The 17850-nt window shown below is 33.3% G+C and overlaps 4 protein-coding genes across 13 annotated transcripts; 2 read left to right on the top strand and 2 right to left on the bottom strand.

Annotated features, from left to right (window-relative positions):
* Positions 1 to 7942: 7942 nt before the first annotated feature.
* LSm1 (U6 snRNA-associated Sm-like protein LSm1) lies at positions 7943 to 9305 on the bottom strand. The gene is made up of 2 exons (XM_040718280.2): positions 8391 to 9305; positions 7943 to 8303 (listed from the first exon to the last, which is right to left on the bottom strand). Exons 1-2 carry the CDS (start codon positions 8607 to 8609, stop codon positions 8106 to 8108), a joined length of 417 nt encoding a protein of 138 aa, XP_040574214.1. The 5' UTR covers positions 8610 to 9305; the 3' UTR covers positions 7943 to 8105.
* Positions 9306 to 9389: 84 nt separating this feature from the next.
* LOC121122856 (deoxynucleoside kinase) lies at positions 9390 to 10682 on the top strand. Of its 6 annotated transcripts, none has more exons than XM_040717923.2 (4): positions 9390 to 9531; positions 9611 to 9732; positions 9793 to 10033; positions 10103 to 10682. In XM_040717923.2, exons 2-4 carry the CDS (start codon positions 9630 to 9632, stop codon positions 10488 to 10490), a joined length of 732 nt encoding a protein of 243 aa, XP_040573857.1. In that variant the 5' UTR covers positions 9390 to 9531; positions 9611 to 9629; the 3' UTR covers positions 10491 to 10682. The 6 variants fall into 6 exon arrangements, with proteins under 6 accessions (XP_040573857.1, XP_040573856.1, XP_071746441.1 ...); XM_040717922.2 differs by having other exon boundaries at positions 9416 to 9556; XM_071890340.1 differs by having other exon boundaries at positions 9416 to 9556; positions 9793 to 10027.
* On the bottom strand, positions 10599 to 13601 carry LOC121122855 (palmitoyltransferase ZDHHC23). Of its 4 annotated transcripts, XM_071890339.1 has the most exons (4): positions 13583 to 13601; positions 11676 to 11797; positions 11271 to 11606; positions 10599 to 11186 (listed from the first exon to the last, which is right to left on the bottom strand). In XM_071890339.1, coding segments are annotated over exons 1-4 (957 nt in total). In that variant the 5' UTR covers positions 13585 to 13601; the 3' UTR covers positions 10599 to 10689. The 4 variants fall into 4 exon arrangements, with proteins under 4 accessions (XP_071746440.1, XP_071746439.1, XP_040573853.1 ...); XM_071890338.1 differs by having other exon boundaries at positions 11271 to 11797; positions 13583 to 13600; XM_040717919.2 differs by lacking the exon at positions 13583 to 13601 and having other exon boundaries at positions 11676 to 11823.
* LOC121122854 (solute carrier family 22 member 1) lies at positions 12158 to 14413 on the top strand. 2 transcript variants are annotated; one of them, XM_040717916.2, is made up of 8 exons: positions 12158 to 12395; positions 12455 to 12657; positions 12716 to 12974; positions 13028 to 13214; positions 13267 to 13393; positions 13461 to 13564; positions 13637 to 13848; positions 13923 to 14413. In XM_040717916.2, exons 1-8 carry the CDS (start codon positions 12215 to 12217, stop codon positions 14294 to 14296), a joined length of 1647 nt encoding a protein of 548 aa, XP_040573850.1. In that variant the 5' UTR covers positions 12158 to 12214; the 3' UTR covers positions 14297 to 14413. The 2 variants fall into 2 exon arrangements, with proteins under 2 accessions (XP_040573850.1, XP_040573851.1); XM_040717917.2 differs by having other exon boundaries at positions 13043 to 13214.
* Positions 14414 to 17850: the final 3437 nt, after the last annotated feature.

Below are 17850 nucleotides of genomic sequence, written 5' to 3' on the forward strand. Positions count from 1 at the left end.
TACCATCACTTAAACAGGAAGAGATCAGGCAATTTAAAAACTGCAAGAGTGGAGCGAGATTTGTGAAACTCTCTTTTGAAAAAAAAAAAAACCATCAACGTTATAGATAGATTCGAGAATATAGAAGGACAGCTAAAAATCGATGATGGGATTTTCCTCAATATAAGATGATTGGATAATCTTAGAACAACTCAAAGTCTGGGGATGTAATAGTTAAAAATGGTTCTTAAACAACCATAGCATCTCTAAGGGAAGTTATGACGGAGTTTGGTGAGATTACTAGTGAGGTTGACGAGGGCTTATACACAATAACCCCAGAAAATGAGGAAGAGTTGGAGTTCTTGAAAACAATAAACCAAATAAGTCCTGGAAGATTAAAATTTTCTATAAAACCAAACAGGAGATTCCCGTCGATAATTCCTGTGAAAGGAAAAAAGGTCGAATTAATATCTGAAATGCAACAGATATAATGTTTTAGATGCCTGAAATTAGTTCATACTAAGTCAACATGTTCATCACAAAAAAGAACATCCTATATGGTTTTCGAAAAATATTTCCGAGCTGAGCTAGGTCTGCCCGAGAGAATTGAGGGTGCTAAGGAAAGAAGCGCTATCGAATAAGCTGCCACCTTAGAGGAACATTAGAGTATTGGTGAAGTCAATAATGAACAGATTCAACAGGTCCCAGAGTGTGGAAATCATAGTTTATATCTATCATCACATTCGGATAATAGGATTGACACCAAAACACCAAATATCACTCCACTGAGAGACGATTGGAAAATGGTTGTAAGAAAAAAAAACCAGAAGTTCCTACCAAGAAATCACAATTAATTCAAAAAATGCTAAAAGGGCATTTTCATCCCCACGGGTAAAAAAATCACGGGAAAAAAATTAAAAGCAAATTCCAATCTGTTTCTAGGAAGTCGGAAAGAAAAATGTTGAAAAATTGACCATTCAAAACCTGAAACTTCTATCTCTGTCTCTATCAATATTTAGATACAACGTCAACTCCAGTACATCTTATGGAAGGGCTTCTTCTATTTTTAAATATTTAAATGCAATTCTCGGATGTGGTTGCTCTTGTTGACACTCGTCGTAAAGATAATAATGCTATTTGTCACCTTTTTCGTCAAAATCACGATTATTTTTTGTCTACGGGTGTTTCAAATTAATCTCACCTCTCCATAGGAGTTATCCTGCTCCGGTTCTAATTAGTTCTGACAAAAGTGCTAATATCGTCTCTTTGGATTTCAATATCTTGGGGGAGTTGAAGAGAATCTATAATATCTTCTTTTCTAACATAGTGTCCGAGGGGTTAAATTCGAGTTTTATTAATCTAAGGGATCTCAAAGTCACTAGAAATAAGGATACATACTCCATTAACTATAGTGGCGGCTCGTACAACTCTAGAAACCTTCTTGACCTCGAAGCTATAATATACAAGCTCTGTCTTGTAGATACGGGTCTTTTTGGACTCCAAAATAACCCAGGAATGACTTTCTCAAAGGAAAAAAACACTCGGAAGAGACAATAAGGAGTAGACTAGACATTATTTTTGTTTCACCTAGGTAAACACCTGGTTGATTTTAGGACTCCCTGGCACTATATATCAGATCCCTCTCCAATCCTTGCTAAGTTCAAAATAGAAAAAATCAAGCTCACATTGGAAAAAAACATTTCGCTCCTCGAAGATGCTTCTATAGTCCAGGCCATTCAAGAATTGATACGTGAATGCAAGGCTTTACTGGATAGTAACTTTTTATATCCGTGTGATACATTAATGCAAATAGAGAGTCTATCAAAAAATATATTTATTGGAAAGGGCATTAGTGCCACGGCAGAACGAAGGGAATGGGTGGCTAATCTGCAGAGACTCTAAAGCCTCCAAGATAACGGCGCTGATATTAAAGAAGAATTAGAAGATATTCTACGATATGAAGATACAGTAAGAGCTATTAGATTCAAATCAGAGCTCATAAAAAATAATATAAGGTGTTTTCTACACTTTTCTACCCTTGGAAATAAATGTAAAAGCTCGAGAAAAAAATATCTGTGTTAAGATTAAAAAATGGTTCCATTATTAAAAATCATTAATGTATTTTGAGAGAAATATTTTTTTTTTTACTCGGAGTTATACAAATGTAGAGACTGTAAACAGCGCAGAGCGCATGCCATTTCTACCTAGAATGGAGAAGAGACAGAAAAACGCTCACTGAGGTTGACTTGGACTATGATGCTCTCCCCGAAGTAAATCGGGGTAAACAACTCGGGTTTGGACTCTCCAATTTCTGAAAATGAGATAATTAACTTTATAAAAAATTCTAATCCTGGACTGTCGGGGTTCCCCTTTGAATTTTATACAAAATACGTTGACAGATTGGCACCCATCCTGGAGGGTTGCTTCAGGAAATTTGGAAGCTCAGACGTGTATCCAAATTTATGAGTGAAAGCGTATAACTCTCATTCTACAAAAAAAAAAAAAAAAAAAAAAAAGATAATCTGGACATCAATAACTACAGACCAATAGCGCTGTTGAATACTTCCTACAAGATACTAACTGGTATTTTAAATAACAGACTGCTCAAAGTTCTTCCAAAGTTCATCAAATATTCACAGAAAGGGTGTATGAAAAACAGAAGGGCCGAAGATATTCCTCGCTCTATTCAGGACGCCATAGACCATGACCATGCAGCAATGTTCATCCACTTCCAAAAGGCATTTGACTCCGTATGAAACAACTTTGTTCTTTGGCCGCTCAGGGTATACGGCTTCTCACTTGGGGGCATTAACATGATAGCAACGATTTTGAGATCTAAATATATTCAATTATATTCCAACCCTGTTTGAACATTCGTGTGTGCTCATAAAAGACGGAGCGTAATCCTGAGGATTTGTTGCGGAGATATAATTGTAAGTCTTTGTTGGACTCAGAGTAGAATTGGGGATCGGCATTGGAGTAATTCTAGCAAATGTCATTGTTTATATCCTTTTTCATTCCTCTCTTGTCAAAGCTGATTGTAGATTATCGAATGATCTAATTGTTGATGAAATTAGATTCATGTCCATTAAGTCTATTTCTCTATTTTCGGAAGTAGGAGGTTCCAAATAAGAAGTAAAGTATGTATGATCCTGAAGTTGTAGAGATCTTTTTTTACCTGAAATTCGATATAAAAAAGTTGCTAGAGATTTCCTTAATTATTAAATTTTCTTAGCATCAGCATTGTTGCCCCAATGAAAATGGGTTTGTTGGAGTTTTTGATGAGCCTTAGAACTTTAGGTTTTAGATGTTTAAACAATGTTGGAATGGCTTGAGAGTTGGAATTCTTTATTTCTTCAAAATGTTTAGAGCACAATCGAGAATTATATTATGGTTTCCAAAGATTTTCTTTCATTTTTAGGACCCATTACCTTCCAAGGAATTTGTCCCATGGAAATGAAAAAAGTGTCATCCCCTCAGCTCAAGAACGATTTCTGTAATCCATACTTCTACATTATTCTATTTATGTACCTGCATTTTCATTTGAACCTTCAATAATGTCATAATTACAATCTTGGACTGAATAAATCAATATTAATTCTGAATAAAAAAAAGTAGTTTCGGTAGTTGAAAGTTGAAACTCACTTCTCGCCTCGATCCCCCTTTACACCTAAAAAATATGGAATACTACTTTGCTCGACAACTCAAGTATTATTAATCTGACATATCCTTAATTTAAGGGGTTCCAATAAATTGTTATATACATATAATGTGTACAAGTTGTAACTTGCACAAATTGAAATTTCTTCGTCTTAAAATGCAATATTTTATGTCAAAATTGATCATTCTTTGTAGCAACTATACATTTAATTTTTCATTTCATTTTAATCTATTAAAATTACATGGTTATTATTTATTTATGAGTAATATGACTTTGGTCACTTGAACTTTATAATGTGCCGCAGAATACTTATATTATAGTAAATTTTATTAAAATAATTTATAATATCCATTTTTATTTAATCAGATTTTTTTCAAAAACATATAAATATATGTGTTTGAATTAGAACTCATCACAGCTCAGCAACAATATCAAAAGATCCTGTTGCCTTTTCAAATGAAACATCAGTTTAGGAATAAAAAAAGATAATTTTTTATCTTCATGAAGACTAATTATAAGTATTAATGACAAAACAATTATAAATTAAATTAATTAAGATTTACTTCAATATAAAATACTTAGCTATCCTCCATAGTCCCCAGCAATCTTCATTACCCCGCATGATCTAAAGAGCTTACACCAAAATGAAAAAGTTCATCATACACCTGATTTAATATTTAAGTTATGCTAACAAAAGATTAGCATGAATTAAAGTGATATGAAATACCGTGTCCTCACCTAAGAATACTTTTGTTAATAATTTAAAGATACTCAGAAATATAATTCCGTAGAACCTACAAAAATAGATTTCTATATCTTAAAAATCTATTAGTTCTTCAAAAATCTTAAGCTTGTGAACGTTTTAATCAAATTATATAGTCGACTATTTGCAATTGATATATTAAAATAACAAACACAGAAGGGAAATTTAATTTTTTTACTAATGATATTTATACATAACAGTGATTTGAAACAATTATAAAAATAAATACTGGATTCGAGTACTTAAACAGAAAAAAAATTAACTTAATACGTCAATCATTTATAAAGTTTTCAATCATATATCTGCAATTCATCTAAAAAAACATCAAAAACTGAAGACCCAATCTTATATCTTATCACAAATAGAGACAATGGCGTCCGACTAAGCTATAGACAAAATGTGATACCGCTGGAAGGATCGAGGTGCCAAATGATATGATCCGACACAAGTTTATAAATTAATGCCCATCAGAGATATCTCCTGCGGAGAAGATTCTCTTTATTTTCTTAGGAAGGTTAGCCAACCAATCGCACAATTTGCTTCAGTTCCAAAGAATATCTCATGTTAATCAACGTTTAAAATAACCTTAGTATGTTCCAAAAAAAGAAAAGATATGTATAATTGACTTTCATGAACTCTAGTACAATGTTCCAAATGAATTGTTTTATGATATTTCTTCTTAAAAATTGACGTTTGATGAGAAAAAAAAAATTGAAAATTATTCAGAAAATGACAGATATTTTAGTAAATATCAATTATTTTAGTGTCATATTTATATGCAAACAAATCTCCAGACAAATTTCTACAAACTTTTTTTTATCTACGAATCCAATATTCCATTGGAAATCCAAATTTTTTTAACCTGAAAAAAAAATGAAACTGCAATTTTCACCGATTTCTTTTTTTTTTGCACGTAACTTTTTTGATTTTAAATAAAGTTAGTAAACGTCTTTATTAGTATAGTTGCTTTTTAAGACGCTGTTACTTTTTGATTTATAACTCAACCCCCTGACTAGTCAGTCTCCTTGAGCTCCAATAAGCAGAGTTTGTGTTTTGGGTATACAATGATACATCCTCCCACCCCAAAATATATATATATATATATGGGATCTGTACAACCCGTTTATATTCACATATTTTATCTCTGTAAAAACTTTATAATATATACTTAAGTCTAGTCTAAATACTAAAGATGTTAACTTCCTTCATTACCACTCACGTGACAAGTCTCTAATTATATAATTAGGGAATAGAGAGACAACAATGTTTAACTTATCTGACTCTTTTGAAACATCGTGTATTTGAAAAACACTATTATGAACCATGTTTCAGGCTCCTCCTGGCCAAACTGAGGAAGGCGCAAATCGACACATCTGGAGCGATCTATTTTTTCGATGGGGTAATTATCGGATTGGGATTCGTTCGAGCGAGTATTCGGCATTGTATAGACGGGGTCACCAATGAAGGAAGTTAAGACCTTTAGTATTTAGAGTAAACTGACGTATACATTTTATAAAGTTCTTACAGAGATAAAAAATGTAAATATAAACGGGTTGTACGGATCCCACATATATACCACCACTGTCTTAGTCTGACCAGGTACAGATAAATCCGGATAAGAGAATAAATCGCATAAAAGCATGGTTGTGCCCGGTTCAGTGATTCTTTCATTTCACCGTTTTGGGTCTCGGTTCAGCTTTATTGTTTTCAGTTCAGGGTCCAGTTCTTTTTTATACAACCCCAGTTTTGGTAAGGGACACTTAAAACAAAGGGAGTCGCTAAAAAAATGGGGCCTAGGAAATGATACTGTATACAAACAGTACCGCAGCTACCTTACACGCAGGGGCCCCGAAAATTAAGGCCGTGATGGGAGGCTAGTATAGGTGCAGGAAGATAAAAATTGAGGATTGCTTTCAGTCTACACAAAAATATACATTTAAATAGTACACATGCCTTAGCTAAAAATGTAATAGTGTAGGGGGACTTGGTATAGTAAAGTTTGGGAATCCCTGGCTTTAGAAACATTATAGGGGCCCTACAAGCTTAATAGTGGACCTGGATTCAACATCTACCCCACCCCTTACCTCCTTTATTTACACCATCTGGTGCCTAAAACCACTTTTCCCGATCCATAAGAAACCCTTAGCTATTTAGAACTCAGATACAACTCTCATCACCCTGGCAACGTAAAAAAAATCATTGGAAAACGCTGTAATTGCACACAAAAACTCAAAAAATTGACTATTGATTAAAGCTTATCTATTTTTTTATAATATATATTGTATTTTCTTTATATATTCTATAAAGGAAAAAAGTTTTTAAAAAGGAATATATCTACCGCACAAGAACCGAGACCGATAAGTAATATATTGAACCTCGGTCCGACTTTGTCGGTTTTGTTTCTATCGGTTCAAGAACCGCAACCGCTAGACCAATAAGGGAACAACTTTGGTTTAAAAAACTTTTTCTGACACAATTATAAAAAAGCAACATGACACACAAAATTCCGAATAAGTGCACCTTTTGGACGAAGAAAATTTATAAAAATTAGCAAAGAAGGATACAAATACTTTTTGAATTTCCCGAGACTTTTCTTATTGATCTCATCCGTTTATTCCAGCGTTTCTCAAAGTGGGTACTGCGGCACAATGGGGTACTCCCTGACCGTGTTAGAGGTGCTGCCAAAAAAAAACACCATATTTCGACATTTCATCCATTATTTTTACATAGGAAAGGATAACATTTTAAATTTATGTTAGATTAACTAATAAATAAAATTATCTGTAAAAATCTGTTTCAAATACCCATGTCATGTGAACTGCCCAACAGAATCAGTATGATTGCAGTGCACATCATCTGGTTTTATCAACTAGTCGTAAATATATATTCAATTTCACAAAGAAAAAGGAACAATGGATCGTTTTCTAAAGAGAAAAGCCCCGCCAGAATTGGACATGATTGACTGTGAAATGGATCATCACTTCATTTGAGTCCTCCTGCTCTTGTTCTTGTGTTGCTGTATCGCTTGGGTGGTCAAGTTCGTGTTTTTAAAAGGTTAAAGTTATCATTATTACTTTCAGTTCATATTTATGCTCTTCTAAATCAACAGGACATTAGCATTAAGGTCATGCATTGTCAATCTGTATCACATTTGACAATTGTGTACCTTGAGATTTTTTTGATTTTTTTTCAAAGAAACGCTGGTCTATTCTATTAAATATATGTACTTTGAAATTTAAAGTAAATTTCTGTCGTATTTCTTTATGCAGGTCACCCATGTACATGCACAAAAATGTTATTCTTATTTCTTTCTTCCCTTCGGATCAGGTCCACCAACATTTTTGCTGTAGCCGAGGAGTTGCTCTTATCCAGATTGGACTGTACATAAATATTATGCATTTGTGTATCATATCTTATCTGTAGTCATTCACTTCTCCCAAGGGTTCTATGATCCTATAGCCTTCATTATTATATAAGTATTTCGATATGTTTCTACAAATAAAAGAAATATTTTTAAATTTCCAATAAATGCAATAAGATTGTTCGTAGAGAAGAAACGTATTATTTGAATGGAGAGATAGATATACATTGATAGGTACATATGAATACACAATAGGTAATAATTTTCGCAGAATGAATCAAGTTCCGACTTTAGCAAGTAAGAGTAAATAGACAAAAAAAATTGTTTTAACTTTTTTTTGTTTACATAAAATCGTCCATTGAGATCTCTGCAGTATTTGTTAGTCCCCTTTTCTTAAAAGCCCTGGCCCGAATACGATTCTCCTCTTCTCTCTCAAATTGCTGTTTGGTTTGAGCCTCAAGTATCTCTTCTAAGGATACCTCACGGAGCTTGGAATTTGCCTCCGATTCTCGTACTTCGTCGATTTCGCCTAATAGAACCTAAGAGACCGACAAAGAGTTTAGTTAGTTAGTAGGGCAAGAAAATAATCTTGATTCCAAAGTGCATCCATGACTCCGTTGACTTACCACATTCTCTCCACGAACTACAAAGATACCTCTCGGAATATCTCCGTAGTCGTTTCCTACATGAATCCTTTCAATGGCTCGATGGAGTACGAGATTCGCATACTGATCCACGGATCGGAGAATACCTATGAGTGTACGTCCATCACGAAGGAGCACCATCAATTTCTTGTCCAATTCCTCCATTATAGAGGCTGTCCCTGGTAGATAGTGGTCCGACATGACGGATACTGGAGTATATAATTGTATATATTGGAATATAGAACAAGGCGAGTGCTGATGATCGATGGATGTGGATCAGAGATTTAATATTGGACAATGATAGAGAACGCCATCTGTTGATTATTATAGTCCATTTTTCTCTTATATGAGGTTCCGTTGACTATTTTTTCTTTCATGACGTTTCGTCCTATTTTTTTATTGATTCATATTATATTGTGTATAGCTGCGCTTTTGTACAAGTTGCAACTTGTATAAGAAAATTGTGCAAGCTGCAACCAAAAACATGAAATGAAGGATTTACAGTACTGATTAAATATTGTTCCATATATGGATGATTGATATATTCATAATGTAACTTTTGGCTATTTTAATACAAATTAGTCTGAAATTACTAGACTATAAGCATTCTGTAGCACATTATTTAGTCAAATGTCCCCAGTTACACTACTCTTAAATACATGATAATCATGTTATTTTAATAGATCAAATTGAAATGATAGTATCAACGTATAGTTTGTAAGTAGAATGACTAATGTTGTAATTAAATCATTCATTTTAAGACGAAGAAATTGTAACTGGTACAGTTTCATTATACAAGTTGTAACTTGTACAGACATCGCAACTTGCATACAACACATTTATATATACTCGAAAAGCTTAAAATATGTAATATGAAACTAGTACATAATCGAGATATTATCGTTTATATCGTTATGGCTAATAGTATATCCTAGATACATGATTGTTTAAAAAACTAATGGTGAAATCCAAGGATTGATAGGCTTATTTACGGATTTGCGATTATTATTTAATCTTGATATATTATAATTCATAGATTCTATATATTTTACAACATGCGTTCAAGTTGAGGTTTCTTCAAGCAGCTTTCGCTCTCTTTTTGATTCTGCCGCTATAATACTAAGTAATATTCATATTGACTATATAATGTGAGTTTGGAAAGTATATAAATTAATAATGTTACTTACAAATACTTTGATTAGAAGAGCGGTGCGTTTCAGAATGCAAACAATAGTCGATCATTGCCGACAACTTCATCAGGATGATAAATCCTTAAGGCCTAAACGTCCTTACACAATCGTTGTGGAAGGAAACATAGGAGCAGGTTTGAACCATGGTGTAGAACAGATATCAATACAAATCAAATCAATTTTTACTTGATTAGGGAAAACAACTTTTCTACAAGATATTAAGGAGTTATCCCCTCCAGGCCTCATCGAAGTTATTGAAGAACCAGTTGATGAGTGGCAAGCATACAAAGATAAGTTCAACTTAATGGACATGATGTATCAAGACCCCAAAAAGTGGAGTTTCCTCTTTCAAGTTCAAGTTCAGCTATCCATGATGAAAAAGTACAAAACTCCTTACTCACGACCTATTCGAATCATGGAGAGATCTCTGTTAAGGCATTTCTTTAAACTTTAAATATTAAAAAATCGATTCTAATTTAAGCTATCTAACATACATTTTCGTAGTGCAAGGTTTTGTTTTGTAGAAAATCTGTATAACAATGGATTCCTGGAGGATGCAGAACTCCATATGCTCAATGATTTATATAATTTTGTAATTGAGCATGACTGTTTTATTTGTCAAACGGATTTAATAGTTTATTTGAGAACATCTCCAGAGACTGCGTATCAGCGAATGCTTCAAAGATCTCGTTCTAAAGCTGAAAAAGCATTACCATATAATCAATTTGTTCAGATCCATGAACTACATGAGGACTGGCTCTTTCGAAAAACAAAATTTCAACCTCTTTCCTCTCGAGTGGTTGTTATTGATGGAGACGAGGAGCTTGAGAAAATGAGACTCAATTATGATGAGTACCAAAAAGTCCTATTGGAGGACCTGCCCAATCTTTGAAAGGATAAAGATTCATCAAATTATTTACGTTCATATTTTTTATTACCACGATACATTTAATTTCGATTCACACCTTTTAAAAATATTTATCTATTTATACTATGGATATAACAGTTTGTTAATATATTCTTATATTCAATTGTACATAATATTTTATAAGGTTCTTTATTAAATTATGTCATTATACTCAAATTAGTAATTATATGATTAAACTCTTGGTACATCGAAAGCCACAGAGCCCTACCATTGGTACACATATAACAATGGAATTTAAACAACTTAGGAATATCATTTGATTCGAAAAATCGTGCAATTTACAGTTTGATGAGGGTAACAAGACTGAGTTAGAATGGGTATAGAATGATTGACAAATGTAAGAGAGCCCTAAGAGAGAGTAATCTATGAGATAAATGACACTTAAAATAAGGAGTGCATAAAACGATAATTTATTTTTTTGAGACACACATGCATCTAACCATATGCAGTGATGATCTCGATTAGGAACATAAGCCGCGCAGATCTTGCAATATGTTGAATCTCGTATCGGGTTTGAGATCAAGGATTTTGATGAGGTTCTCTTAATCCTGAACACAAGGATAACACATGTGAAGAATAAAAGAATGAAAACGAAATTTTCATTAAAGGATATGACCTTTGGCATTTGGAGTATACCAATGAGATAATATTCATAGACCGCTGAAATACATAAGTTTGAATTTATTAAAATGAACTCGTTTGAAGAATAACTTACATAAAAGCTAAGAGGGATGAATTACTTACATAACTGAATAATTTGAAGAATGGTAATTGAGAAAAAGAATATGGTGGTTCGTCTGTATCGCATATACCATGTAATCAGGAGCCCAATGAGAAGTATCCAATAGAGAATGAAGGATAATATAATGTTTTGAAATACACTAGGTATTCCGAATTGAAGGAGTGGCAGAGAGATGGAGGGAAGAAGGAAGTATTTTGATACTTTTTGAGCTCCTCCGGGAAAGGGAATTCGACATAATTTGTCCTCTATTGTAGTAAGTACTTTTAACATGGTACTCCTCTCCTGAGAACTACTTTTACTTTCTCCAGTATATGAAATGAGACTCTCTGCGTACTCATCTAATTCGTTACATTCACAAAACAATTTAAGTAAATGGGATTTACGCCCCTTGCCGTTAATATACTCACAACAACCCAGGTCCTCTCTTCTCTCAGCCATATTATTTATTGATTCATATTCAATGAAAAGATGGAAGCCATAAGAAGATAAAAAAGTAATCGGATTTTTAATTATGATTTTTGTCCTAACCCTAAGAAAGAAAATAAGAGATAAAAACGCATACAATGAATAATATTGTTGCTTCCTTAAAAGCTACATAATTGATAAGAAGTAGAAAATCTATTAATGTAGGTATTATGAACGCACTACAACGTCAATATATTATGAAGAGTCTGAGGAAAACCAAATGAGGCTTATTGATGAATTAATAATGTATTAATTAACTTTCAATTTTTTGAATTAGATAGCTCTATAAAGTATCTAATTAATTAGTTAATTTTTAATGTAACATTATTCAACTCTGTGAATTGTAAATATTACGAATCTTAAATATCGTGATTTTGCATTAATCACTCTAATGATTCCTTTCATGAATATAAATAGATATTATAATACATATATAGACTCAAATTTAAGCTTTGCTTAAGAGAGTACATTGAAGATCAAAATGAATCAAATGGAATTAGACCCGGAGTATTTATTGGATTTAGCAGGAAGCTGGAATAAATATCAAGGGAGACAAGCCTTCATTTTTGTGTTAGCCGTTCTATACTACACCTATAGTCATTATGCCCCGATTTTATATATTTATGTTGGGGATAATTATCACTGTCACATCCAAGCATCAGGTTAAAAGACATTTAAGAAAATAATGATTATCGTAATTCATCATTATTTAATTATATAGAACATTGGAATCTCTCGCAAAACGAGCTTAGGAATATATTTATACCTCAATTGAATGGTCAATTTGATAAGTGCAATATGTATGATGTCAATGTAGATAAAGTACTCGAGGATGGAAGTATCCCTTCAAATGGTTCTTGGCCAGTTACTAAATGCTTGTATGGATGGAACTATGACACTTCATTTCAATCCATTTCAACTGAGGTAATTTTACTAATATACGTACATCATAATGTATTTTTAAAATTTTCTAATAATACAGTTTAATTGGGTTTGCAAAGACGAATGGAAGGGAACATTTACTCAAACAGTCTACTTTCTTGGGTCCGCAATTGGAACCATTATCTTTGGTTGGATTGGGGATCATATGGGACGTTATTGGACAGTGCTCTTAAGCCATTGGTCCTTATTATTGATGGGTATTCTACAAAGTTTTGTGTGGGACTTCTACTCTTATAGCATTGTTCGATTCTTCATGGGATTTACTGTAAAATCAGTTTTACTTTCTTTTGCACTCCTCTGTAAGTAATTATATTAATGAATGTCTGTTATTTATTCCCTTAATTCGAGCAAGCTTTTTTTATAATAGCACTTGAATTTGTCAATAAATCGAAGAGATCCGTCACTATAAACTTCGCTTTGGGTCTTGGAATTACAGTGGGTGGAACAGTTATATCTTCTTTAATCTATTTTCTCAAGGATTGGAGAATGGTTAATCATATACTTTACGCTCAAGTGTTATTATCATTGGCTCTTCCCTAGTAAGAGATTTATTCTATAATTTGTGATCAATTAATATTCGCAAATAATTAGTTCAATTCATGAATCTGTTCATTGGCTCCTAGAGAAAAAGAAGTATAAAAAAGCTAGTCAAGTTCTTCAAAAAATATCTTCAATAAATGGAAAAGTCATACCAGAGTCGACAATTAAACTATTAGAAGTGATTAACTCATTAAGATTAGTAGATATTATTCTCATTCAAAATATGTAATTATTAATTTTTTCAGAATCATGAGGATACTAAGAGTCCAAACGCTCTAGCTCCTGGATTGTTGGATTTATTTAAAACCCCTAGACTTCGACGTCACTTCATTCTTGTCATTGTGTTATGGTTTGTTAATATACTTACATATATATAAATATTCTTCAATCAGTCCATGATTTAATCCACCAACTGATTTAGGTCATCCATAATTGTTCTATTTGAAGCGAATGTTCTAAACATTCGAAATTTAAAATTCAACATCTTTTATACGTTTGCCATATCTGTTGGGGTTGAATTGCCTGCTGATATAATTGTCATTTTTACCATGGAACAATTCGGAAGAAGATGGACCTCTTTTTTTTCTATGTTCTTATCAGGGATTGCAATGTTAATCACGGCATATCTGACAGGTAAGTAATTGGTACATTTCTGCAATAATACTAATCAATCATGAGCATATTTTTATCCTTTTATCAACATATAGCTAAAAGTTATTCCAATACTATTATCATGATTGTATGCATGGTTGGGAGATTCGCTATAACAATGGCCATTAATGCTGGAACTCAGTATAATTTTGAAATTTGTCCAACGAATTTAAGGAGTCAAGGATCATCCATGATCATTGTGATAGGAGAACTGTTTGCTCTGATAGCTCCATCAATCGTATTTTCTTCCTCCTTGTACACACCTTTACCCTTCCTGTTACTGGGAATCGGCGGAATTGTTTTTTGCTGGGTAGCACTATTCCTTCCAGAAACAGCAAGGATTGAAATGCCCGCTAATTGTGAAGAAGGAGAGAAATTTGGACTCGATCAAAAATTCTTTCATGTGCCGATGTTTAAGAATAGAAATTAATAAATACATTCTGTATTTATTCATTTAAATTTATATAATTATGAACAGAGCTTCTCTTAGTTTTGGAGATCTTTTTATTTTTTACTAAAATATAATAGTCGACATTTTTTAAACATATATTTAAACTCTGTTATACTAGCAGACGTGTTTGTCTAGCTCTTAGGCTTTAATTACCAAATTCCAGAGATGAGCACAACACTAATCCACCAATTAGTGGGCTAAGAAAAAATTAGCACATACATTAGCAAAATACCAAAATAGTAAGAACGCTATTCGCTAACTTTCATTCTTTCAGCTCTCAGTATTTAAGTTAGTGACGTCATAATAAATAATTTTCTTATCTACGCATTCATTAGTGAGTTTTTTTTTTTTTATCTTTGTTATTCAGTCGTTGGTAATATAAACAAAAGAGACAGATACTGAGGAAAGAACTTTTCCAAATGAAAAAGAGGAGAAAGGCAAGGATACGAATAGGTGAATTCCTCTTGGCAAATGAACGTTTGAATATATGAGATAAACTCTGAAATAAAAGGTTTCGGTTAAACGAATGCTTTGGTTTTTATATGTCTAATAATGTTCAAATACAATGATTACATTATGTACCAAAATACCAGAAATATTATACTCAAAATGAGCCTAAAGCAAATGATTTAAGAACGAAAAATTAGAATGAAAAGGTACGTTGCATCTATCAAGGCGGCTTGTTAGCGTTAGCAAATTAGTGATAGAATGCAGTAGGGTTTCTTTACTGAGATTTACAAGGTTTTTACACTTAGGATAAGGTAATCAGATGGCCCTAATTTCCAGTGGCAGTCCCCGGTCATAGTTGAAGGAAATTTTTGACCCCTAAAGCACAGCCACACAGATGAAAGAACACAAGACCTGTTCAGAGTTGGACATATATTATGCATAGAATTGATATTTTGGTAAGGATAAGGAATAAAAGAGCGTAAGGAGAAGGTGGAATCGAGGCATTGGGTACTACTGAATTAAGATCCTGGTCTTAATTGTTGTTGTTGTCGTTTTTTTGTGGGGGAGAGAAAATGAATGACTGCAATAAAAAGGAGAACATTTCAAATATAATAATTGTAGGGGGTATATTTAAATTCATATACATATATTTATTTCATCATGAACTTTTAAATCAATTTATACCAAAGGTAGGTGATAATGTTTACTTCAGTGGGAGAAGTTAACACTCTGACGACCAATTAAATAATGAACAAAAAAGAAAAAAGGAGAACACGCAACGACCGTTTTTCATTTTCTAATTTTTAAACCTAGTTTAAGCATATAACTTCAATTTTAATCAATGGACATCAACATCTCTTTCCTTCTCCTCGTTTTTTTTTAATATGCAGGGTGCACGGAAAGTACTATTAAATTAACTTTATATAATATAATTGTATCTAAGGTTCCAAAATATTCTGTTTAAACTCTATTTAGGTCGAAACTAGAGCGAAACAAACAGTTTTGAATAAAATAACAATGGAAGCCAAGAGAGAGGCTATAATCAAAGAGTACCTGAAGGGCAAATCTAGACAAGCCATCTTGAGGAACCTGAAAAGCATATAGGTCAACCCTATGCTCATCAAGAGAACCAGTGAGAGGTACAAGGAACCTCAATCTATCAAGGGCAGACCCAGATCAGACAGGCTAAGGTCAAAAAGGATGCCTGGAGTCATCCAGACAGTCAAGGAAAGGATTGCAAGGAATCCCAGGAGGAACCTCACCAAGACGGCCAAGGGTTTCAATATGGGTGCAAAAACAATGAGAGAACTTATCCGAGATGACGTAGGGATGTATTTGTTGTGTCTTGACGATGTTGAGGAGACACAAACTATTTATACCAAGGAATTCAGGATGACGGAGAGAAATGAGGAAAGGAAAGATGTAGAGGAATAAAACAAAGGATGTCTAATAGGAACAATTATATTCTTATTAATACAATAACCTACTCTGATACATACATAAAATACATGAAACGAATACATTACACGCCCCCCCCAAGTACCAAATCCATGCCAGTGCTTAACCAGGTTCTGATCCATCAATAGAAGCTTAATGATCCGCTCCCTCCATTTCCAGGCGCGGACAAACCATTTGCTCTTGTATATACAAAATTTATCTCCATAGACGTACCGTGCTAAGACTGCTAAGGGGGGCAACATTAATCATTAAGAGAGCTCAGACACATATATATTTTTAGTATTAATTTTGTTGAAATTCTATTGTTAATTGATAATTTATATCTTGTTGAAGTTTAAAATTCAAAGTGTTGATATTTTAATAGACGAAGAGTATTTGGAAATTACACAGGATTTTCATCACTATTCATATAATCCCATATTTATATTTAGGGATGTAAATCGAAAGCATTTTTGTCATGTAAGAAAAGTTGAAAACAAATAAGATAACCGTGACAATTTGAAGAATGTTTTGATAGGAGAGCAGCTTATCTTTCATGCCGTTTCCTTTAAATTAGATGCGAGGATCTGTGAGATGAGGGAAATAAGCACAAGTTCCACATATAGTAAAGGCATTTCAAGGAATTACTCTTTTTTCGATCAACAACAGAGACTTATACATAAAGCATAGTTGAAAATAATATGATCTACCATCACCACTTTCACTTTCTAATTATTCTTCCTTTTGTTTTTTCCTTTGTCTCTTTCTAAACTCAACTAAATATTAATCCTACAGCAGCCTAACATATTAAAATGCATCATATAATACATAAATACATCACCATGATAATTATTAACATAATAATCTGGATCGTTCAAAGTACTCCAACGGTCATTAATATACTCATAATTCCCCATGGTCTCATTTTATTCGTGAATTTAGTAGAGGAAACATGCGTGCAGATATCTTCAATGCTCTTTCATCCAAAGAAGCTGCAATTGGGTGGCTTCAAGGCATTCTCTGGTATAGGTGTTCTCGGGCATCTTGTAGGAAAATATGTTCAATTAAAGAAAAACTTTTTTTTGAAAAAAGTCACATTTCTTTTAAACATTCTATTATGATCATTTATTATTGGGCAAAATTATGAACAGTTTCTACTAGTGCAATGCATGACGTTTATGCTTATCGTACATGCCGTGAGCTATACATTACTTGGAAACAAGTGATCAAACCCACCTTTCTAAACGTACAGTTGTAGATTGATATAATTTTTTGCGTGAAATTTGGAAAAAATATTTTGAAAACCATCCTGTAAAGTTAGGTGGGCCTGGGTGCGTTATTGAGATCGACGAGTTCAAGTTCGGAAAGACGAAGTGTCATAGAGGTAGGCACCAAGTAGGGCACTGGGTTTTTTTTTTTTGGGGGGTTGATTGAGACGTTGGGGATGTTTCATGGTTGAGGTTGAAGACCGAACAGTGGCTACTCTGTTGCCACTCATCCCAAAGTACGTTCGAACCCGGAACTACTGTCATGTCCGACTATTGGGCGTCCTATAGGTGGGTACATTTCTTAGGTATGCAACACTTTAATGTGGTGCATAATAGAAATTATGTGTACCCCTTGACTTAAACTCATACTCAAAGACT

The sequence above is a fragment of the Lepeophtheirus salmonis genome, chromosome 8 (assembly GCF_016086655.4).
Source record: "Lepeophtheirus salmonis chromosome 8, UVic_Lsal_1.4, whole genome shotgun sequence".
NCBI classification, from domain to species: Eukaryota; Metazoa; Arthropoda; class Copepoda; order Siphonostomatoida; family Caligidae; genus Lepeophtheirus; species Lepeophtheirus salmonis.